Genomic DNA, 23,342 nt, shown 5'->3' with positions numbered 1-23,342 from the left:
AGAAACTGCAGAAGCTGGTGACTGAGTTTGGTAAAGTGTGTGGAAGAAGAAAGTTAAGAGTAAATGGGAATAAGAGCAAGGTTATTAGGTACAGTAGGGGTGAGGGTCAAGTCAATTGGGAGGTGAGTTTGAATGGAGAAAAACTGGAGGAAGTGAAGTGTTTTAGATATCTGGGAGTGGATCTGGCAGCGGATGGAACCATGGAAGCGGAAGTGGATCATAGGGTGGGGGAGGGGGCGAAAATTTTGGGAGCCTTGAAAAATGTGTGGAAGTCGAGAACATTATCTCGGAAAGCAAAAATGGGTATGTTTGAAGGAATAGTGGTTCCAACAATGTTGTATGGTTGCGAGGCGTGGGCTATGGATAGAGATGTGCGCAGGAGGATGGATGTGCTGGAAATGAGATGTTTGAGGACAATGTGTGGTGTGAGGTGGTTTGATCGAGTAAGTAACGTAAGGGTAAGAGAGATGTGTGGAAATAAAAAGAGCGTGGTTGAGAGAGCAGAAGAGGGTGTTTTGAAATGGTTTGGGCACATGGAGAGAATGAGTGAGGAAAGATTGACCAAGAGGATATATGTGTCGGAGGTGGAGGGAACGAGGAGAAGAGGGAGACCAAATTGGAGGTGGAAAGATGGAGTGAAAAAGATTTTGTGTGATCGGGGCCTGAACATGCAGGAGGGTGAAAGGAGGGCAAGGAATAGAGTGAATTGGAGCCATGTGGTATACAGGGGTTGACGTGCTGTCAGTGGATTGAATCAAGGCATGTGAAGCGTCTGGGGTAAACCATGGAAAGCTGTGTAGGTATGTATATTTGCGTGTGTGGACGTGTGTATGTACATGTGTATGGGGGGGGGGGGGTTGGGCCATTTCTTTCGTCTGTTTCCTTGCGCTACCTCGCAAACGCGGGAGACAGCGACAAAGTATAAAAAAAAAAAAAAAAAAAAAAAAAACAATGTTATATGGTTGCGAGGCGTGGGCTATGGATAGAGTTGTGCGGAGGAGGGTGGATGTGCTTGAAATGAAATGTTTGAGGACAATATGTGGTATGAGTTGGTTTGATCGAGAAGTAATGTTAGGGTAAGAGAGATGTGTGGTAATAAAAATAGTGTGGTTGAGAGAGCAGAAGAGGGTGTTTTGAAATGGTTTGGTCACATAGAGAGAATGAGTGAGGAAAGATTGACCAAGAGGATATATGTATCATAGGTGGAGGGAATGAGAAGTGGGAGACCAAATTGGAAGTGGAAAGATGGAGTGAAAAAGATTTTGAGTGATTGGGGCCTGAACATGCAGGAGGGTGAAAGGCGTGCAAGGAATAGAGTGAATTGGAACGATGTGGTATACCGGGGTCGACGTGCTGTCAATGGATTGAACTAGGGCATGTTAAGTGTCTGAGGTAAACCATGGAAAGTTCTGTGGGGCCTGGATGTGGAAAGGGAGCTGTGGTTTCGGTGCATTATACATGACAGCTAGACACTGAGTGTGAACAAATGGGGCCTTTGTTGTCTTTTCCTACCGCTACCTCGCACACACGCAGGGGGAGGGGGTTGTTATTTCATGTGTGGCGGGGTGGCGATGGGAATGAATAAGGGCAGACAGTATAAATTATGTACATGCGTATATATGTATATGTCTGTGTGTGTATATATATGTATACGTTGATATGTGTGTGTATGTGCGTGTGTGGACGTGTATGTATATACATGTATATTCCTATGAGTCCACGGGGAAAATGAAGCATGAAAAGTTCCCAAGTGCACTTTCGTGTAATAATCACATCATCAGGGGAGACACAAGAGAGAAATATAACAGTCAGTTGATATACATCGAAGAGACGAAGCTAGGACGCCATTTGGTAAACGGGATTGTCCAAAACTTTCAACGAGCATTCGAAAGTGCACTTGGGAACTTTTCGTGTTTCATTTTCCCCGTGGACTCATAGGAATATCTTGATCACACGCAAAATTGTGATCCTTTCCATACATTTATATGTGGGTGGGTTGGGCCATTCTTTCGTCTGTTTCCTTGCGCTACCTCGCTAACGCGGGAGACACCGATAAAGTATAATAAAGAAAAAAATATATGTTTGCATATATTGATATATGTATGTATGTGTGTATATGAGTGGATGGGTCCTTTTGTCTGTTTCCTGGCACTACCTCTGTTGTGGAAAACAGCAGTCAAGTATAATAATGAAAGTAACAAATCAGTCAGGGGTAATTATATACTCAAGTTGTGCTGTTTCAACATTTTGTGGCAATTGATATGATAATATGAGAAGATTTTGAAGGGAATGTTATTCATATGATTTTATGTGATACTTTATAATTCTGTAGTAGGGAGGGCTATGAAAAGGAGAGAAAATGTAGGCTTAGATAACAAAGGAGTAGCCGAAATATTTCCAGAACCTATGAACATCAGTTTTTAGTAGCAGCTGCAGAGAATGGTTCTATCTGCTGCATTACATCTCTTAAGAATTTGCAATTGACTTAGTTTTTATACACTTAAATACATTCATACTACATCGAAACAGCCATTTCAGTTATATGTTTCCCAAACAGCATAAAAAATTTGGTATAGGTGGGCTGCTAAGGAAGTTGAGAAGTTTCCCTTAGTTCTTTTAGTGGCCCAAAGCTGAGTCTCTATTAGGGCCCCTGCACCGTTCAAATTATCCTGTAATCATGCACTGTGGGAGGGCATGCGCATGGAAAATAATGCAAAATTAGAGTGTCTGGGAGAGCAGTTCCTGCTTTCTGAATGTTGCCATATAATGGTTAGTACTAAGGATCCCCATTAGGAGTCAGGGTCCTAGGATCTGAGTAATAAACCGCATTTTCTCTGGTACACTAATCTGTCAGAAGTTATCTCACTGCAACCAAACCTCCGTGCGACTACATTGAAATAAAAAATGACACAAATCCATTTCATGTATAATAAATGAGGTAAATTTTGGCTACTTTGAGAAGCTAGGTGAGGTTTTTTCATCTGAATTGAAACTTAATTATTGCTAGTTTAGGAAAAACACATTTACTGGACTTGCCAATCTTAGGGGGTATGCAAATTCAGATACTATTCTTTTTATGATTAGATGCCCAGAAAACTACCAGAACCATTAATTTTTCTTTCTAATTAAGAGTCAAGCATTCCTATTTTAGGAATAAAGAGACAGCATGTGACCATCTACCATGGTGACAAGTGGGTTCCTGAGGCCCCTAGACAGCTGCAGTGGCTCAATTTTTTGTTTGGTTTACTACCTTTGGCTCACAAGCAGAACTGACAGTGTACATGAAATTCAATTGTGGGAAGTTACGTGAAGATTGGCACTGATATCATCTTGCTATTTGAGACTTGAATGACACCTATAGCACGGAAAGGGTTAAAGAAAAGTGGAAGAGTGCTTTTGTCATAGTCTGGCTAATAGGTCATTATCATTATTAGAACATGGATGATTATCGTTAGTTAAACCACAACCAACGGCAAGGATGGAGCTTGTCATGCTAGACTGTGTTACTTATTATATTTATATTTATTATATTTATTATATTATATATTTATATGATATAATAAATATAATATATGAATTATTTAGGGAGAATATTTTAGGGAGAATAAAAAGATGTTCTGGAAGGAGGTAAATAAAGTGCGTAAGACAAGGGAGCAAATGGGAACTTCAGTGAAGGGCGCTAATGGGGAGGTGATAACAAGTAGTGGTGATGTGAGAAGGAGAGGGAGTGAGTATTTTGAAGGTTTGTTGAATGTGTTTGATGATAGAGTGGCAGATATAGGGTGTTTTGGTCGAGGTGGTGTGCAAAGTGAGAGGGTTAGGGAAAATGATTTGGTAAACAGAGAAGAGGTAGTGAAAGCTTTGCGGAAGATGAAAGCCGGCAAGGCAGCAGGTTTGGATGGTATTGCAGTGGAATTTATTAAAAAAGGGGGTGACTATTGTTGACTGGTTGGTAAGGTTATTTAATGTATGTATGACTCATGGTGAGGTGCCTGAGGATTGGCGGAATGCGTGCATAGTGCCATTGTACAAAGGCAAAGGGGATAAGAGTGAGTGCTCAAATTACAGAGGTATAAGTTTGTTGAGTATTCCTGGTAAATTATATGGGAGGGTATTGATTGAGAGGGTGAAGGCATGTACAGAGCATCAGATTGGGGAAGAGCAGTGTGGTTTCAGAAGTGGTAGAGGATGTGTGGATCAGGTGTTTGCTTTGAAGAATGTATGTGAGAAATACTTAGAAAAGCAAATGGATTTGTATGTAGCATTTATGGATCTGGAGAAGGCATATGATAGAGTTGATAGAGATGCCCTGTGGAAGGTATTAAGAATATATGGTGTGGGAGGAAAGTTGTTAGAAGCAGTGAAAAGTTTTTATCGAGGATGTAAGGCATGTGTACGTGTAGGAAGAGAGGAAAGTGATTGGTTCTCAGTGAATGTAGGTTTGCGGCAGGGGTGTGTGATGTCTCCATGGTTGTTTAATTTGTTTATGGATGGGGTTGTTAGGGAGGTAAATGCAAGAGTTTTGGAAAGAGGGGCAAGTATGAAGTCTGTTGTGGATGAGAGAGCTTGGGAAGTGAGTCAGTTGTTGTTTGCTGATGATACAGCACTGGTGGCTGATTCATGTGAGAAACTACAGAAGCTGGTGACTGAGTTTGGTAAAGTGTGTGGAAGAAGAAAGTTAAGAGTAAATGTGAATAAGAGCAAGGTTATTAGGTACAGTAGGGTTGAGGGTCAAGTCAATTGGGAGGTGAGTTTGAATGGAGAAAAACTGGAGGAAGTGAAGTGTTTTAGATATCTGGGAGTGGATCTGGCAGCGGATGGAACCATGGAAGCAGAAGTGGATCATAGGTTGGGGGAGGGGGCGAAAATTCTGAGGGCCTTGAAGAATGTGTGGAAGTCGAGAACATTATCTCGGAAAGCAAAAATGGGTATGTTTGAAGGAATAGTGGTTCCAACAATGTTGTATGGTTGCGAGGCGTGGGCTATGGATAGAGTTGTGCACAGGAGGATGGATGTGCTGGAAATGAGATGTTTGAGGACAATGTGTGGTGTGAGGTGGTTTGATCGAGTGAGTAACGTAAGGGTAAGAGAGATGTGTGGAAATAAAAAGAGCGTGGTTGAGAGAGCAGAAGAGGGTGTTTTGAAGTGGTTTGGGCACATGGAGAGAATGAGTGAGGAAAGATTGACCAAGAGGATATATGTGTCGGAGGTGGAGGGAACGAGGAGAAGAGGGAGACCAAATTGGAGGTGGAAAGATGGAGTGAAAAAGATTTTGTGGGATCGGGGCCTGAACATGCAGGAGGGTGAAAGGAGGGCAAGGAATAGAGTGAATTGGAGCGATGTGGTATACCGGGGTTGACGTGCTGTCAGTGGATTGAATCAAGGCATGTGAAGCGTCTGGGGTAATCCATGGAAAGCTGTGTAGGTATGTATATTTGCGTGTGTGGACGTATGTATATACATGTGTATGGGGGGGGTTGGGCCATTTCTTTCGTCTGTTTCCTTGCGCTACCTCGCAAACGCGGGAGACAGCGACAAAGTATAATAAAAAAAAAATAAATTTCTAGAATAACACAAAGTATATGTAACCCCTATGTAAATTGAGTTATAGATTTTATAGATTTTTTTTTAATTGTCCTCATTGTTTTACTTTATTTAAGCCCCACATTTTTCTCCCTCTTATTCAGTGCTATACCTAATATTAATTATTGTCATAGGCTAAGAAAGAATTAGTGCAAATTGTGTAACACTTCTTTTACAATGTTTTAAGTGTATACTGTCAGATGATGATTATGTGCATGCATAATCATATGTAAGTTAGTAACTTAAACCCGAGTTGTTTTTTTACTTTAAGATCAGTCATTTAGATTTGGAAATTTCAGTATTTATATAGTTCTGGAAAAATACTTCTTTGGAATATTATTAATTTCTTTGTCTGAGCTGATGCAGATTATAAAAAGCAACAAACAATACATGTTTGCTCAAGAAATTGTGTAATGCATTTAAAAGAGAACCTTAGATTGGAGGCCAAATTATTGGAAAATTTTAAATTTTCCACTAGTTTCCACCTTCATGTGGATAGATTATTTAATGCTCACATGCCATTGTTCAGAGGTGAGAAATGTTGGTTATAAAGTATGAAAAACCATTCCTCTACTAGAGGTGAAGCTCTATGAACATTTTCTTCTGTTCTTAACTGCTTCCCTCTTTTCTATCCTCTTCAAGCAAAACATCCTGTGGGCTCATACTGTAACAGACCTCCCAAAACTCTGCATTATGCATTAGGCCTTGGAGGTCTGCTGTATGGATGTGGAGGTTCTGTAATTGAGCATTAGCCAGTATCACGTATTGTGGTGGCTGATAAGTCACTTGTTACTTTATCCCCTTTGTGAGCAGTTGCTGCCTGTATTGGATTGAGAATGGGAACGGGTAGAGTATAAGTGAAGAATAGTCACAAGGTGGAGATTAAGACTTGAGTGCAGGTTACTGGTGAAATGTGTTATGATGTATGGAGTCAGTGTTTGGAAGTTGTTCTGCTTAAGCTGCAGTGCCCTTTAACAAGAGAAGGTATATGCAATGTGAATAGATGGAGAGAGTATTTTAGTTCCAGACTGTAACTGTGGAAGGGGTGTATAATTCAGCACACCCATACAGTTTGGATAAGGCTTGTGTTTGTTATCATCTCTCAAACCAGTTTGCAAATATCAGCTAAGTTTTCTAGGATGTAGTGCCGTGTCAAGAATAGATTCTTCCAATTTTATTAAAGAGAAAAGTTAAGTTTTGATTTTAGTTTTATATTGGAGGCTGGTTGACTTTTGTCCATTTTTATCATGATCATTATATGCGTAATTTTGTGTTTTTTAAGTATGCTATTTGACATATGGTACACCCTAAAACAAATATCAGAGATGTATGGACTAGGATTTGACATTGCTTTATGGTGCAATTATAAATTTAGTATTGCTGCTGATGAAGATGTCACATACTTGGCGAATGTCATGAGTGAATAATAAAAAAATCTTTACAGGTGGAGCGTGAGAATGTTGCATCAAGTCAGACACTCCGTGCCGCGTTGAGTAAGGTTGAGACAGCACATCCAGGGTTTACCTATGAGCTGGTCATGGGTCTTGTTCGCAAAGCTGACCTTACTGTTAATATGAATGAATCCATCCTTAGGCTTCAAGGCTCTGTAAATGAATCTGAATGTACGTACAATAAAGCTTTAGTGACAGTAACTTGATGAATAGCTCATATTGGAATCTGTTTCTTATTTTTTTTCGAGTTATTTATTTCCTGATAATTTTTTATGTAATAAAGGATTGAGTGAAAACTAGGTCTAGGCTGCAGTGCAATTGTGAATGAAGAAGGACTATGCTCAGCAAAACAGTATTATTTAGGATAATATTATTGAAGAATGTGATGTAGAGGTAAGAGAGAGATAGAGCTTTTATTAGCAGTGATCGAGTATGTGTAGAATTTTGGAGTAATTTAGTTGTATGAAGGAGTGTGGATAATATGAGCTAAATCTTCCTCTGACAACTTGAGCTTTGTACATTATATGACAAAGTGCTTTTGAAGGCAAAGTTGAAACAGGTGAGCAAGGATAGGTGCAAGTTCAGAGATGTTCATTCATTTGTGTGAGGAGGGATGTTGTTCAGTGCATGGGAGAGCTTTTAGGACAGTAAGAAAAGATATTATAAGGAAGCAAAGATATTATATGAAGGGGCCTAGGATTATCAAGGGTTAAGTCAGGAAGTTGAGAATGTTAAAATCATCCAAAATGGAAAAAAAAATTATGTTTTTATTAGCTGGAGAAAGTCTTGGAATCATTGTTTTGAAAAAGAGAAAGAAAGTTAGAGCAGCAGAATTTGTTTGGGGAAGTTTTGGCCAGAGACTCAGATAACCTTTTAGTATAAGGAGAGAGTTTATCAGTCTTTCCTTGGATAAAGAAGGGCTCTATGTTATGAATAACAGATTTGTATTGATGTTGAATGGACATGAAAGCTTGAATGAGAGTCATGGGAAAGAATTTTTCCAAAATCACTATGCCATGCCCCATGCTGAAAAGACTTTAGAATAAGTGATTGAACCTTGGATTGTATGAATAGATAGTTAAGACTTTGGTAGAAGTGCAATAACCTCTTCACATCATCCACTGATAGGTGTCTCTTCTATAGCTAAGGGTATTGCTTATAACTTCTGTTGCACTGCCTTTTCTTTTCTGTTTTGATGGTGCTATAGTTGTCTCCCATAGACAAAGTAACCATGGTTTCAACTTCTCAAACTCTACCTTGGATGACCTTAACTTTCCTTCACTCCCAGATGCTCCTCTTTTTAGTCCTATGCCCTTCCCTTAAGCTCAGTAACTATTACCTGACACATTTTAAAGGCAGGTTTTCATTTCCTCCAAAATTTGTGAATACTTTCTCGTCTCATTAACCTCTATATTTCAAGGCCTGGCGTTGATATGGACTTTCATCCATGACTAGAGCCTCCAATGTAAAAAAGAAACTTCAGAATATGAAGAGTGTTATTTATGTACGTGAAATTGATTAGCCTGGCTTAAATGAAAAGAGGAATTTATCATCAATTTTTATTTCTTTGTTTTTGTATGTATAATAGTTCGTATGGAATTGGAATATATGGTGAGCCTGACAGTGAGTGTGAATACAATACATTGTTGCTTTGCCAGGGTGTCATACATATATACATTTTTTTTGGGGGGGTATATAGTTGATAGGAAGATTTAATGATTCCTTCATGTTGTACATTGTACATCTACAGTTAACATCAGTATGCCATTTATGTACAGCATGAGCGTACTTCTGGTTAGAATAGGAGGCACTTATTTCATTTGTTAATACTCTGAAGCAGAAGCAGCGTCAGTGGTTGATGAACTAATATGCTGGTGAAAAATGGGATTTTAGGATTTGGCCATAAAAAAGTCAGTGTTTGCTTATGAAGATGCAGGAACATTAAGCTTCTGGTGATATTTATCCAGTATTATATTACTTAGGTATAAAAGCTGTCAACTTATGCAAGTCATAGTCATATTGCAAAATGAAGTCTCCCCTCTTATCCCTTCTCAATGTCCTCATCACTTTTATTTATATCCCTTTGGTTCATCTACTGTCTCTTTCATCCTCTCATCCCTCTCTTTTTCTTGGTTCCCTCATTTTTCTCTGTTTCTTCTTTCTCCTTCATCTGTTGTGTTGTGCTCTTCTGTCTCTCTCTTCTTCTGTTTTTCCTTTATCATTATATCCTTCTGCTTAATCACTATATAATCTTCCTTTATATTTTTCATTCCATCTTCCCTTTCAATTCCTTCTTCTTCCTCGTCATCATTTTTCTCTTCCTTGTCCATCTGCTCTCACTCCTCTATATCTGTGATGTCCTCTTTGTACATATCCATTATCATCTCCTCTGTCTCCATATCTTCCCCTCCATTCATGTTATCCTTTTTATACCCCTATGACTCTCATCTTTCGAAATGTCTGATATTCAGTTGCAGTAGGTTGTCCACCTCGTTATCCTAACATGTGTATTATCCACAGCATTGTTTATGTATCATGTATTCTTTGTTGCAGCTGGTGACTACAGAGTAACACGCACTGAAGATGCTTTCCAAGAGCTAAATAAAAAATCAGCAAACCTGAAGCGTATCTTGTCACGCATCCCAGATGAGATAACGGATAGGAAGACTTTCTTGGAAACTATAAAGTAAGATGATTTCTTACTTTATTAATGAGATGGTAATGTACATGCTTTGTATAGGTATTTAGTATGCAATGTTGACAAAATACTATTACAAAAATTTCTTTGTGTTTATTCATTGTCAGTTGTCTTTTAGAGAGTGATATAGTCTGAACAGTATCCTTCATATGTAACACATCCTTCAGTGTCACTTGTTATATATGTTATGCATCACCCCTACCCTTCTCCTTCATGTGTTGCTCACTGTCATGTTTTTCACACACAAACTTTCATTTTTACACAAATGCTTCCTCTCTCTCATACATCTTACTTATGTACATCTCACTTTCTTCACTTTTATACTCTGCATCACTCTCACCTGTATCAAATATGTGTTTTTGGGTAGACCTTGAATTTCAAGATCAGAAATTTATGAACACGTATGTCCAGAGCATGGTCTCAGTGTAAAATTAATTGTACCATTTAGAATTTCATCCATGTTGAACTGTATTCAAAGATTGCTTAGAGAGACTGAGTTTAGGAATTAAATGACTGAATCACTTGTATGGTTTAGTGTAATAAGCCATGCAGTTTTATTATCTAAGAACAGTAATTACAAAATATGATAGAAGTAGTATAATTTCAGGAATGCTGATGTGATTAATGATTAAGTATGGCAATAGTGTCACTGTGTCAGTGTTTCTTTTTTCATGTCAGAAAAAGAGGGCCTGTAGTCCTGAAGAACTTGAAACAAGAATTGTTTCTCCTTTTCATTCTTGTTTATGATGGTTGTATTTGTTAATAATGGCAGCACCTCTTTCAGCACTGTCATTTGATACTTTTAAATTCTCAGTTATTTATAGTGCTTTCTTTAAGTTCCCATGACTCATAATCAGACTTCATAAAACTAATGGAATTTCAAAGCATTTGAAGAAATTTTTGGTGTTCTTTGTGACAGATTCTTCAGCTGGTCTTATTCATAGTTGATGAATTAAACAGAGTAAATGCAAAGTAATGATGATATGAGGCATTGAATGTTGTTGTTGCAAATATTATTTAGCAGGAATAAGCTGTGTGTGTGACTTAGGAATTAAATTGGCACTTTATCTGATCTGTCATGAGAGCTTCGCTGCAAGAGAGATATTAGAGACAAAGAACAAGTATTAGATTGGCATTTATGTATATGAAGAAGGGAATGTTCTGAAAACTATCAGAAACATATATTAGGCCAGTGTTAGTATGGGCTTTCGCGGGTTTGGTCACCATACTTTATGGAGCTTGAAAAATATTGAAAAGGTCCAGAGGACCTGAATTAAAAGAACTTAAGTTACAGCCTGAGGTTGGAAGCTTTAAACTCTGTATATCTTCAGCCATTGCAAGCATTTAATTCAGTTTGCCATGGATTATGATTACTTTTTACCATTATTATTTACAGGCATGGTTGCCTTTCATGCCTTAGCAAGGTAGCATCAGGACCTTAAACTTTGAGGGAAAATCTACGTTTGGTCTTTCTATTGTTCCTATTTTTATATCTTTCTATCAGTCTATCTATATCTCCGATGCCCATTCCCTCCGGGAACTCCCTCAAGGGTGTGGCCGTTGGTGATGGAGTAATTGTAATTGTAATTCTGTTGAAATATGATTGATTACAGAAATATTGTAATTGGAAATATGATTGAAGTAATTAATCATAATTGATGAAGTGTGATCAAGTTATTGTAATATAATTGTAATTGTAAAAGGGATGGAATGTGGTACTGGTAACCTTGTAAATAAAACAGGAGACAAGGGGTGCTTTTAAAGTACCAGCTATAGTGGTACTGGGCAAAAAAATATAATGGCGGTAACAGCAGTACATTTTTATTATTAACTGTTTGAGTCCACCCTATTGATCCCTTGACCCTACCCAAACAAAAATATCTCCAATAACAACAAAAACAAAACTTTTGCGGACTCAGGAACCCTGCAGAGGTGACTAATGCAATTCATCTCATCCAGAGAGAGTAGAGGAGTAAGAAAATCATGCCAGTGGCAATTTCTGCCTTAAAGGAGCTCGTGATTGTCCTCGAACCTTATCACGAGGCCATGGAAGTTTTGGAAGGGCAGTAGAAGGTGACCATATCTGCTATTGGACCAGTGATTCAGGGACTTGAAAGCTCACAGGAGAATTTAATTCATAATCATAACACCCTTTTGCAGTACTGTGAACAAATGACTAAAGTACTATTGGACTCTTTGAGAAAAGGTTTGATCCATACATGGAAATGAGAGATGTTCAAGTCGTGGCTTTTTTGGATGTTTCTATTCATGAGTCATGTGGGTGTTCAGCAATGCATATTCATATCAAAGATGTAAAGTGAGAAGTTTATTTTTTGATGATCAGATGTATTCTTTGAGAGTTTCTAATCCATCAGTTTTGACATATCTCAAAAACAAACATCAAAATTCTGAATGAGGCCTGTCGGAAAACTTTTCCTCTATGCATATACCTTAGCATTTTAAATGGAAAAAGGGGTTGTTAATGTTTCCCATACCAACAAGTGTCAGTTTTAAAAAGAGGCACAGCAGATGACTAAGAACAACATACCTCAGTTGAATTTATATATTTACTGCATATCTTGCATTCAAGCTTGACTGGCTTGAAGTCACACACACATAGATATATATATATATATATATATATATATATATATATATATATATATATATATATATTTTTTTTTTTTTTTTTTTGCCGCTGTCTCCCGCGTTTGCGAGGTAGCGCAAGGAAACAGACGAAAGAAATGGCCCAACCCACCCCCATACACATGTATATACATACGTCCACACACGCAAATATACATACCTACACAGCTTTCCATGGCTTACCCCAGTCGCTTCACATGCCTTGATTCACTCCACTGACAGCACGTCAACCCCGGTATACCACATCGCTCCAATTCACTCTATTCCTTGCTCTCCTTTCACCCTCCTGCATGTTCAGGCCCCGATCACACAAAATCTTTTTCACTCCATCTTTCCACCTCCAATTTGGTCTCCCTCTTCTCCTTGTTCCCTCCACCTCCGACACATATATTCTCTTGGTCAATCTTTCCTCACTCATTCTCTCCATGTGCCTGAACCATTTCAAAACACCCTCTTCTGCTCTCTCAACCACGCTCTTTTTATTTCCATACATCTCTCTTACCCTTACGTTACTTACTTGATCAAACCACCTCACACCACACATTGTCCTCAAACATCTCATTTCCAGCACATCAATCCTGCGCACAACTCCATAGCCCACGCCTCGCAACCATACAACATTGTTGGAACCACTATTCCTTCAAACATACCCATTTTTGCTTTCCGAGATAATGTTCTCGACTTCCACACATTCTTCAAGGCTCCCAGAATTTTCACCCCCTCCCCCACCCTATGATCCACTTCCGCTTCCATGGTTCCATCTGCTGCCAGATCCACTCCCAGATATCTAAAACACTTCACTTCCTCCAGTTTTTCTCCATTCAAACTCACCTCCCAATTGACTTGACCCTCAACCCTACTGTACCTAATAACCTTGCTCTTATTCACATTTACTCTTAACTTCCCACGTATTCCCTGCGTGTCGTAGAAGGCGACTAAAAGGGGAGGGAGCGGGGGGCTGGAAATCCTCCCCTCTCATTTTTTTTTTAATTTTCCAAAAGAAGGAACAGAGAATTGGGCCAGGTGAGGGTAGTCCCTCAAAGGCCCAGTCATCTGTTCTTAACGCTACCTCGCTAATGCGGGAAATGGCGAATAGTTTGAAAGAAAAGAAAGAAAGAAGGTTCAAACTTGACTGGCTTCCATTACAAGAGCAGAAGGACCAAGTGCTGGTATATGTCAAGGAAATGTTTGAAGAATTGGAGGTAGTTCAGGAGGGGTCAACATCATCAGTGGATAAAGAATGTAACAAGGATGATCTAGCAGAATGATTACCTGAATCAAAAAGACCCAGTCTTTTCTCCTTCATACCAAAATGTTCTACAAAATTACAAAATCAACAGGGATAAGAGAGAAGCATAGTGTCAGTAAGTCTTTTATGAAGCGATATGTAAAGGAAGGAACTCTTGTCATTTTTAAGTGATCCAATGCTACACTGGAAAGAAGTGTCCCAAACTTTGCATCCACTGAAGAGCCTTGGAAGAGAGGTGATTGGGTGTACTCCTGCATCTGCTCCATCAGTTTTACCCTTATGGGGCCTGAACTCTTGGACACCCTCCACTATCATACAACCTCTGAAATTTATGTATGCTCTCTGCATGTACACTTACTTGCTTTTATACACTTGTTCTTTCTCCAAGAGTCACTTATATACACTCATTATATTTGATTTCACCATTTTTTTCTTTTACATTTCTGAGTTTTTTCTCTTTTTTTCCTATATTAATTTCATTACTGAGAAAGCCCGTATTATTCAAATTAATATTCTTATTTGTCATTATTAAGACAAGTAGTGCTTGTATCACTTGTGAGACAGCTAAAGCTATATATTTTTAAACAAATGTTTTCAAGTATTACTCTTGGGTCCTTTACTCTTACAGGTATGAATTATTTGTGTACAAAGGGATTTGGAGAGATTCTACATGTGCTGTGGATGTAGAAAAGGCATATATTGTGTAGGTAGAAAATTAAGAAATTATATTTTCTTGAATTTGTCTGTTATGTATCTGTTTGATATGAATATGTATTTTGGCAGAGAAATTGCAAGTGCAATCAAGAAGCTGTTGGATGCTGTGTCTGAAGTGTCACAGTACATACCAGGCACGCAGGGCAAGCAGGCACTTGAGCATCGTAAACGTGACTTTGTCAAGCACAGCAAAAAGTTCAGCAACACCCTAAAGGAATACTTCAAAGAGGGACAGTAAGGCATTTATTAGAATGCTTGTATGAATGTAGAGAAATGGATATGGATGAATAAGATTTATTCGAGCAAAGTGAATGGGAATTAGTGCTCCTAGCCTTCTTTTTTACTGACATCATAAGCTGAATTATAGTTTATTGTTCGCAAGTTACTTTTAACCACCCAAACATTGTGTATATCAAGCAGTTGCATTCCATGTGTCAACTGCATACACGGTACACTTTTGGACAACATCTCATGCTCTGTCTGCTTGAATTGTATGACTCAGTTGACCAAGATGGCATGCATTTGCATAATAGCCTTGATTGGTCAATTCCCAGTGGCCATTTTGAAACCCAGTGGATCTCAGCAACTGAAGTCTTGCCTCGACTTAACTTCTTGAGACTGGTAGTGTTCACAGAGGATGAATGATCCAATTATGTTTTTAATGAAAATTTTTGTTAGTTTGATTTCCTGTATTTTTTACCATTATGATTTTTATTCTATCCCTTAGTTCCTAATTGTAGTGTTTTTGCACTTATTTTATTGTAACAAGATCAGCAGTCTGCCATTTTATGATTAGCTGCTTTTTGTTTGTACTGATTAATTTTGTATTTGATTTTTGTTCATTATCTTCCTTATATTTTTGTTTATCAGTTTCTTTATAGTGTATTCTGGCTCCTCTATCAATTTATATTGATTTCTTACTTCACTTGCAGTGGTAATGAAGTCTTTTTGGTATCAGTGGATCACTGTATCTTTTGTTTCTTAGATTCAGTCTTTCTGTCTTCACATTGGTTTTGACCCTGTTGTTATTATATAATACAGACTTTATTTTCTTCTGTTTTGTTATGTCATGGCAAATTTTTACAGTTTTCATTGCTTACCTGTGGGAAGTTGCAAGCATGTATGGCATTCCATATTATGTACGCATTAAACAAATTATGTGGTTTTGTTCATAGTAATTATGAATGATAATATTGCTGAGCTGATGTAGAAAAGCATAGTCCTGTGTTCTTGATGTTACCTCACTAACACGGAATATGGCAAATATGTATGAAAAAGAATTATAGAGGAATGTTATATCAGACATTAGATTGATTTTTTTCACAGATGAACAAGAAATGTTTTAAGGACAATATTTATATTTACTTTTCATGCAAATGATATGATGAAAGATATTTGATTTATTTGTTAATAAGCACACCTCATGTTTCCACTCTCCTGGTATGTAAAGCTATCTGTATGTCTTACACCCGTTCCCTTTGGGAACTCCCTCCATGGTAAAAGAGTCTCTTTAGCTGTTGAATTCCAGTGCCAGTTTCTAGCCTTTAGTGCCTCACCCATAACAAGCCACTTACTACTAATGTTTCTACCTAATACTCCTGTCTATTGTTCCAACTACTACTACTATTTATTGCTCCTACCAAAAAGGCAGGGCTGGTACATAACACTCACCACAGGGAAACCTAGACTTACTAAGAATGAAATGTATGAAATGGGAGAGACTATGTTTGTGGACAGAATGCCAGCACTCCACATGTGGGTGAGGCAGAAAGGAAAGATAGCTACCTGGGCCAAAAGAGTGCAACTGACAACTGCTGAAGTGCTGGTTCACTACACGGCTGTCACTAACCATCCCAATACCCAGGTTGATAGTACTGGTACTATATCTGCCTGGTCATTGGCTGTGTACCAACTATTACCTACATAAACCATCTTGCTGTGGTTTGGTGAAGAAAGAGTGCAAACAAACACACAAACAAGTTATCCCAAGGTCTTCCCCAAGTCTTCCCTAGGTCCTTCTCAGGTCTTCCCCTGATCCTACCCAGATCTTCTCTTAGCCTACCCCAGGTCCTCCATCATATGTTCTTCTCTGACTTTACCTTTGTTGACTCTAACATTACATCACCCCACTGATGTTCCCCTTATTAATCCCATGCCCCTTCCTGTAATCTCTTTTCGAACTGTTCAAAAAGTGCTTCTTTCTCTGGACACAGGCTAGGCATTTATCCCTGATGGCATCCATCCCTATATACTGAAAGAATGTACCTCTGAACTTGCTCCTGTGTTGCTCATCTGTTCCATTTCTATTTAAAAACCAGAACCTTTCTTTCTTCTTGGAAGTATGTGTTGGCATGTTCCAAATAGAGTGAATTGGAATGATGTGGTATACCAGGGTCAACGTGCTGTCAATGGGTTGAACCAGGGCATGTGGAGCGTCTAGGGTAAACCATGGAAAGTTCTGTGGGGCCTGGATGTGGAAAGGGAGCTGTAGTTTCAGTGCATTATACATAACAGCTAGAGACTAAGTGTGAACGATTGTGGCCTTTTTTTTGTGGCCTTTATTTGTCTGTTCCTGGCACTACATCGCTGGAGGAGGGAGGAGGGGGGATGCTATTTTGTGTGTGGTGAGGTGGCGTCAGGAAGGGATGAAGACAGCAAGTATGAATATATACATGTGTATATATGTATATGTCTGGGTATGTATTTATTTTGCTTTGTCGCTGTCTCCCGCGTTTGCGAGGTAGCGCAAGGAAACAGACGAAAGAAATGGCCCAACCCACCCCCATACACAATGTATATACATACACGTCCACACACGCAAACATACATACCTATACATCTCAAAGTACACATATATATACACACACAGACACATACATATATACTCATGCACACAATTCACACTGTCTGCCTTTATTCATTCCCATCGCCACCTCGCCACACATGGAATACCATCCCCCTCCCCCCTCATGTGTGCGAGGTAGCACTAGGAAAAGACAACAAAGGCCCCATTCGCTCACACTCAGTCTCTAGCTGTCATGCAATAATGCCCGAAACCACAGCTCCCTTTCCACATCCAGGCCCCACACAACTTTCCATGGTTTACCCCAGACGCTTCACATGCCCTGATTCAATCCACTGACAGCACGTCAACACCGGTATACCACATCGATCCAATTCACTCTATTCCTTGCCCTCCTTTCACCCTCCTGCATGTTCAGGCCCCGATCACACAAAATCTTTTTCACTCCATCTTTCCACCTCCAATTTGGTCTCCCACTTCTCGTTCCCTCCACCTCCGACACATATATCCTCTTGGTCAATCTTTCCTCACTCATTCTCTCCATGTGCCCAAACCATTTCAAAACACCCTCTTCTGCTCTCTCAACCACGCTCTTATTATTTCCACACATCTCTCTTACCCTTACATTACTTACTCGATCAAACCACCTCACACCACACATTGTCCTCAAACATCTCATTTCCAGCACATCCACCCTCCTCCGCACAACTCTATCCATAGCCCATGCCTCGCAACCATACAACATTGTTGGAACCACTATTCCTTCAAACATACCCATTTTTGCTTTCCGAGATAATGTTCTCGACTTCCACACATTCTTCAAGGCTCCCAGGATTTTCGCCCCCTCCCCCACCCTATGATTCACTTCCGCTTCCATGGTTCCATCTGCTGCCAGATCCACTCCCAGATATCTGAAATACTTTACTTCCTCCAGTTTTTCTCCATTCAAACTTACCTCCCAATTGACTTGACCCTCAACCCTACTGTACCTAATAACCTTGCTCTTATTCACATTTACTCTTAACTTTCTTCTTTCACACACTTTACCAAACTCAGTCACCAGCTTCTGCAGTTTCTCACATGAATCAGCCACCAGCGCTGTATCATCAGCAAACAACAACTGACTCACTTCCCAAGCTCTCTCATCCACAACAGACTGAATACTTGCCCCTCTTTCCAAAACTCTTGCATTCACCTCCCTAACAACCCCATCCATAAACAAATTAAACAACCATGGAGACATCACACACCCCTGCCGCAAACCTACATTCACTGAGAACCAATCACTTTCCTCTCTTCCTACACGTACACATGTATATGGGTATGTATATGGTGAAATATATATGTATGTATTTGTGTGTGGGTGTTTATGTATATACATATGAATGTGAATTGGTTGGGCTATTCCTTGATTGTTTCCTTGTGCTAATACGGGAGACGGTGGTTAAGTATAGTAATGATAGAAAATTATTATTATGAGCCTCCACAGTGTAATGAGTAGCTTTATTGACCATAAGTCAACATGGGTCAGCCCAGAGTTGGATCCTCGTGGGTTCAAATCCTGGGGATAGCAGACAGCCTACACCCAACTCAGGTGTTCATTCTCCCCTTGGGGAGTTACTGAGTATTTGGCTAAGGCTGGGATGTGTAAATACTCATAGATAGGAGTAAAGACACAGATACATATATACGAGGTTAAGAGACATGTTAACGTGAATATAAAACTCCCTCTGTTAAACAAATAGAGACATTTCTATTTTAAGTCATTCTGGTAGTATGAAGGAAGTACAGAGAGTGATATGGTTTGTTAGGATGATAGGTTGTTTTTCATTGGTTTATGTATAAGTATGATTGTAGCCTTTATAATTTTATTGGGAATTTCTTTATGGAACCATGAGTGGTTAGAAATGACTGGGGATAGGGGAGAAAGAATACTTCCCACGCATTCCTCACGTGTTGTAGAAGGCGACTAAAGGGGACGGGAGTGGGGGGCTAGAAACCCTCCCCTCCTTGTATTTTAACTTTCTAAAAGGGGAAACATATATATACCTGGGTCGACGTGCTGTCAATGGATTGAACCAGGGCATGTGAAGCATCTGGGGTAAACCATGGAAAGTTCTGTGGGGCCTGGATGTGGAAAGGGAGCTGTGGTTTCGGTGCATTATTACATGACAGCTAGAGACTGAGTGTGAACATTCGAATGGGGCCTTTGTTGTCTTTTTCTAGTGCTACCTCGCACACATGAGGGGGGAGGGGGTTGTTATTTCATGTGTGGCGAGGTGGCGATGGGAATGAATAAAGGCAGATGGTATGAATTATGTACATGTGTATATATGTATGTCTGTGTGTGTATATATATGTATACGTTGAGATGTATAGGTATGTATATTTGCGTGTGTGGACGTATGTATATACATGTGTATGTGGGTGGATTGGGCCATTCTTTCGTCTGTTTCCTTGCGCTACCTCGCTAATGCAGGAGACAGCGACAAAGCAGAAATGACTAAGTTTGAATATTGCATTTGTACCTAAATAGTTCAGGTAAGATATTTTCTTGTGTCACTTCCTGAAGCATTTGAATTCTTTTTTCTATATTTATGGCTGTCAGATCTCATTCAGTGAATGATAGGTCCTCAAGAGTAGCAGGTGAATTTTTTCTGCATTTCCTATGATTATTTGCAGCTGATGCTTTAGGAGGTTGATTTTTTCTTTATGTTACTGTATATAGGTTTAATTGTGCTTCATGAAGTGGTGAGGGTTATTATCAAATGAGAGTATGTTTTTGTGCTGGTTTTCTTGCTGGTTGTTACTAATTGATCTACTTAAGCTTTCATTTATGTTGGTTTTGTTAACTTAAGTAAGTTTTCTTTGTCAGAATGTTATTATTTTTTGAATAGTGAAGTTTTACTGATCAGAAGTTTGGTCTATTTCGTTATGTTGACTTTAGTAAATTTTCTTTTGGTCACTGGGGATGGATTTATTGTTGTACCTGGGCTGTTGCTCCATTTGTATTTATGAGTTCAATATGTTATCTTATGGGAGGATGGGGGGTTTTTTCGCTGTAAGTTGGAAATACTTTTTTTTCATATAGGATCTTGACAGACTTTTGTAACCATTTTGAAAGAAATTTGAAGAAATCTCGTTTGTAAAGTTGGTATGCCAAACTTAAATGTTTAACCTTTTGCCAAAAGAACCATTCCACCTTGCCCTTCTTTCGTACTTTCCTGGTTTTCAGGGTAAATTATTTTGTCAGAATATGAATTTTTAGTTAAGTTTGCTTAGTGTTTAGTTGAATTAATTGATTGTGATCTCATTCAAATATTTTGTCATGTATTTTGCTCACCTTTTCTTCTTTTCTTTTGACAGGGCTAATGCAGTGTTTGTGAGTGCTACTTACCTTATCCACCAGACTAACCTCATCATGCTTACTGTCAAGGACAAATGTGAATGAGCCTTCCATTGTGTACACCTAGGCCAGAGGGATGCAAAATGTTGTCACTTTGGTGCACAGTGCTTATTGCACACCCACTAGGAGGCATACAGCCTGGCCATTGCAGCATAGGAATTCCCAAAATGTTGGGGAATGGTAAGATGACACTTGTAATGAGTCAGGTAAGGGTGATTTAGAAGGTAGGGTAAGACAAGTGATTTGGTATGACTGAAAATGTAATTTAGGTAATGATTATTGAGAATCTATATAGTATAGGGTTCATTTAGTGATGATTGTTTGTGATCAGATCAGCTTATATATTTTTCACTGTGGTAGGCATCATATTTTTATGGTGGCTGGTTGTGTTGGGAAGTGATAAGCTACTGGTTAGCTGAAATAGTCAAGCTTCAGGGTAATCATTGATGATATATATTAATAAAATAATGGTATAATGTTGGATTTTTAGTCAGGAGTCTGTTATAGACTTTTTCATATCTGTTCTTGGTAATGTGATTCATGAGAGAGATTTATTCTTTTGGTGAATTTCGATAGAATCCTACATGTGTTTTATTAACTGCATAATTTGTACATACCATCCTGCTAACTTCATACTTGATGCCTAAATTGGGCAGTACCTGGGTAGCCAAGTCTTGCATTATTTACTCAAGCACTTTTAGATGCTTTGCAGGTTTTTGAGCCCAGATCATTTGGTGAAATTTGAAGAATGCAATGTTCAGATGTAATCAGTGTGTTTGGAAGCATTCTTTTGGGGCTCTTTATTTTCTCTGGATTCTATTGTTTATATGTGTATATTTTCATACAGTTGTAAGGTAAAAAGTGTTTGCAGTTGATCAGCTGACCCTATTTTTTATTGCTGCCTCTTTTTTTTATTTTATCACAGTAAGCATTAAGTAGCTTTTGGCAGCTTGCTGAATTTTTTATGAAAATTACAGCCAGACTATTGAGCCTGTTTTTATAAGGCTGCAACTGTAGATCATTTTTTCCCCCAAAAAATACTGTAAATATTTAATGTTGTTTTCATTCAATGAAAACAATGTTTTTCACTCAGTGGTGGCATCATAGTGCTATGGTAGCACTCTGCACTCTCAATCAAAGAGACAAAGGTTCAATCCTGCATCCAGGAAGGGGTGGCATGCATAATCTGCTACGTGTGCACAGTGCCAGACATTTTACTGCATTAAGGACCCTAGACTTAATGCTTCTTACTTAAGAGGTTGCTATCCCACATTGAGTGGGAATCGGCCTGAAGGATGTCAGCTTTCTGATATGTTTTTTTTTTCATCATATATAGTGATGGATACAACTTCTCAGTTTATAGCCTTACAAAGATCATAACTGTTGGGCAATAAACAAAATTATGCAAGTTCACATCCACACTCAGGAAGGCAGCATCATTTAGAAAGAGTTTAGTGAACTGGTAATACTGAAAGAAGCACACTGTCTTGACAAAGGCATGACGTGTAAGAACACTCTGTGGTGATCTCAACAAAGATGCAAACTTGGATGCCAAATGTGAGAAAATTATACAATCTGTGTGTCTGGATAAGTTATATTTTGTGTAAACTTAATTGTATTGTAAGTGAATTTGGTAGCAAAACTTAAGACATGATGAAAGTGATGCTGTAACCCTGAAAAAGTGTGAGCTCCTATGCTTAGATCTGGTATTGCTGCCTTAAAATTGTGGGGGCTTGTTTCTAATAGAAAATATATCTTCATGAGCAGTATTATTTTGTAAAATTTAGTCCTTTTTTCATAAGTGTACTTTTTACCCCTGAAAACCAATGGATAGTAAATAAAGAAGTTAAATGGGACTAATATATCAACATGAGTTCCTAAAGGCAGGTACATTGATGGAACTGAGAAGGGAAGAAGGGAAATTGTGAGCTTTTTGGTTAATTTTAAAGAGAGGTGCAGACTTTAAGTGAAACATGATTGTGTAACAGTAGGATAGCTCTTGAAGAAACAATGACTAGATTTGTATGTGTGAAATAAGTGTGATTAGGTACAAAGAAAAACTGCTTAGATAAGTGTTGGTTTGTAAGTTATTAAAGCAGGTGTAAACTGAAAGTAACTGAGACTAATTCTGAATGTTAAATGTTATTTAATAACTCTTAGAATGAAAAATCTCAACTTTTTCCTTTAGCAAGACAGGGTGATGACAGCAAGAATTCAGTAGAAATGATTGGGGTAAAGGTGGCAATTTTTTGAGGACAGAAAGTAGGATTCTGTGGAAGTTACTGTAAAACTGAATTATTTGTATTTTGATTTATGACAGCAAATCAAAGTATTTTAATTTGTCAAAAGCTAAGAGTTACTGAAGATGTGGAACTTTGATATTTTGACTTAAACATTAAATAGATATAACCAGTATCAAAGATACAAGTAAAAGAACAGTGCTTAATCATTAGGTATATAAGACCATTATCAAAGATACAAGTAAAAGAAAGATGACTAACAACAGGGGAAGAAAACCTGACACAATGTGCATTTTAGAAAGTAAATGTTTAATATAATCGAGGAATAGTAGTATAGTACAATACACCATGGTCTTAACATTTGAAGGGGTTATGTTCTTGGATACATTTCAAATTGAATCTGTCTTAAGTTGAATCAGACACTCGTAAGGAATATTATATTACTGACCAAAAACCTTCCAAATTTAACCCTTATGGATGGATTAGAATACAATTGAAACAACTAAGGTCACCACCCACATATTGCAAACTTTCTGAAAAAGTTACTGTACT

At 38.5% G+C, this 23,342-nt stretch overlaps 1 protein-coding gene across 2 annotated transcripts in view; it reads left to right on the top strand.

Annotated features, from left to right (window-relative positions):
• Ccm3 (programmed cell death protein 10 Ccm3) overlaps positions 1-22,319 on the top strand; it is a 31,766-nt gene extending 9,447 nt beyond the window's left edge. For both annotated transcript variants that reach the window (XM_071667723.1, XM_071667721.1), the window contains exons 3-6: positions 7,028-7,205; positions 9,588-9,720; positions 14,411-14,575; positions 20,511-22,319. In XM_071667723.1, coding sequence (XP_071523824.1) covers positions 7,028-7,205; positions 9,588-9,720; positions 14,411-14,575; positions 20,511-20,595 — 561 coding nt within the window. In that variant the 3' untranslated portion in view covers positions 20,596-22,319. The remainder of the gene's footprint in view (positions 1-7,027; positions 7,206-9,587; positions 9,721-14,410; positions 14,576-20,510) is intronic.
• The last annotated feature ends 1,023 nt before the right edge of the window (positions 22,320-23,342 follow it).

The sequence above is a fragment of the Panulirus ornatus genome, chromosome 12, assembly GCF_036320965.1.
Source record: "Panulirus ornatus isolate Po-2019 chromosome 12, ASM3632096v1, whole genome shotgun sequence".
NCBI classification, from domain to species: domain Eukaryota; kingdom Metazoa; phylum Arthropoda; class Malacostraca; order Decapoda; family Palinuridae; genus Panulirus; species Panulirus ornatus.
Note: the sequence above shows the minus strand (reverse complement) of the source record. Positions and strands in the feature narration are given on the sequence as shown.